This window comes from Austrofundulus limnaeus, unplaced genomic scaffold, assembly GCF_001266775.1.
Source record: "Austrofundulus limnaeus strain Quisiro unplaced genomic scaffold, Austrofundulus_limnaeus-1.0 Scaffold958, whole genome shotgun sequence".
In the NCBI taxonomy this organism is placed as follows: domain Eukaryota; kingdom Metazoa; phylum Chordata; class Actinopteri; order Cyprinodontiformes; family Rivulidae; genus Austrofundulus; species Austrofundulus limnaeus.
This window is the reverse complement of record NW_013953360.1, coordinates 106,389-107,811: the sequence shown is the minus strand read 5'-3', so window position 1 is coordinate 107,811 and position 1,423 is coordinate 106,389. Positions and strand designations below refer to the sequence as shown.

At 40.5% G+C, this 1,423-nt stretch overlaps 1 protein-coding gene across 1 annotated transcript in view; it reads right to left on the bottom strand.

Annotated features, from left to right (window-relative positions):
• Nucleotides 1-1,205, bottom strand: part of LOC106533499 (NACHT, LRR and PYD domains-containing protein 12) — a 46,379-nt gene extending 45,174 nt beyond the window's left edge. The window contains exons 1-2 of the mRNA XM_014029831.1: nt 1,129-1,205; nt 513-757 (exon numbers count right to left, since the gene is read on the bottom strand). Of these exons, the coding sequence (XP_013885285.1) occupies nt 513-757; nt 1,129-1,190 (307 nt within the window). The 5' untranslated portion in view covers nt 1,191-1,205. The remainder of the gene's footprint in view (nt 1-512; nt 758-1,128) is intronic.
• Between the last annotated feature and the right edge of the window lie 218 nt (nt 1,206-1,423).

The following is a 1,423-nucleotide window of genomic DNA, read 5'->3' as shown; positions in this document are numbered from 1 at the left end:
AATAACCATATTATATTTATATAATATGGTTATTTCATCACCAATATAAATTAACACAAGTTAAAGGCGTTGGAAAAAACGTAATTCCAAGGGAGAGATAACTTTACTAAACTGTAAAACTTAAAATGTACAAAATGATTAAACTTGTTTTATATTGGGTATGCTATTCAACATATTAATGCATTAGCAAGGTTTTAAAAAACTGATATTTAAGACGAATACTTCGGTCGGTAGTTTATCCGCCATCTTTGATTTGCTGAAAAATTCCTCACGGTGCAATGCATTCYGGGATACCGTTGGCTGCGTAGCGTGCTCAGATGCAGCCCATAAAAACTCAAAGACGTCGGCTGCATTTGTCAGCTGCACTCATAGGCACCGACAAATTGGGACAGCCTATGGCGTGGGGGAGTGATGTATGTGGCCGACGAATGCAGTCGACGTTGGCTGCAACCCACGAATTGAGACACAGCCTGTGTCTGTATTAAAACAACGGGTTGACAGAAATGTCTTACCTTGGACACAGCTGCTCTGACTGTCTGTCTGAAGTCCACTTCTGCTTCCGGGTCTTTCTCCACACTGGGGACAGGAGGAGGGTCCTGATGAAGCAGACTGGTCCCAGTGTGAGGTGATGCAGTGTCCACAGCTGGTAGAGACTGGATCCTTCAGGACATCCTGACAAAAAGAACAGCAGGACAGCTGCTCCTCATCACAAACACCACTCCTCTTCCTCCCTCTGAAGACATTTACTGATGAAGAACTGGAAGAACATGAAGTGTAGATCAGATCACTTCTAACATCTCTGGCTGCTGCTTCACTCTGACTCCAGGATGAGGAGAAAACTGCTGTTAAAACCCTGAACTATCAGAGACCAGAACCAGAACCTCACTGACTTTCAGGCTATTGGTGTCTGAATTATTGATGCAGAATCATTTAAACAGCAAAAAATTTTTAACAGTAAATAAAAACTGTAAATGACTCATTTCAATTGAATGTGGATTTTCTTTTAACGTAATGATAAAAACAAAAACACCCACAATGTTTTTCAAATAGATATGGCTATGAAGACAAACTGAAGCTGAAATCAAATCACTGGTTTTACTTCATTTAATTCAGAAATAGTTTTCTTACTTTGTGTCTGAGGGTTCAGGACTGAAGTCTGGAGGTTTATGTTTGGACACATCACTCTTCATGGACAGACAGCTGGGTCCTGGAGGTTCTTCAGGTTCTGGTCTTTGTCTGAGGTTTGGACCTCTGAAACACAAACATTCTTGATGTCATTCAATGAAGAAAAYCATTTCAGAAGCTCTGAACACACAAACTGCTGCAGAGACTCAGATATTAGAGCTAAGTAAGCTATCCAAACAGCAACAAATTTTGATGGGGTTAATGGAGGAGGTGAAGCTGCTGCTATATATATATATAT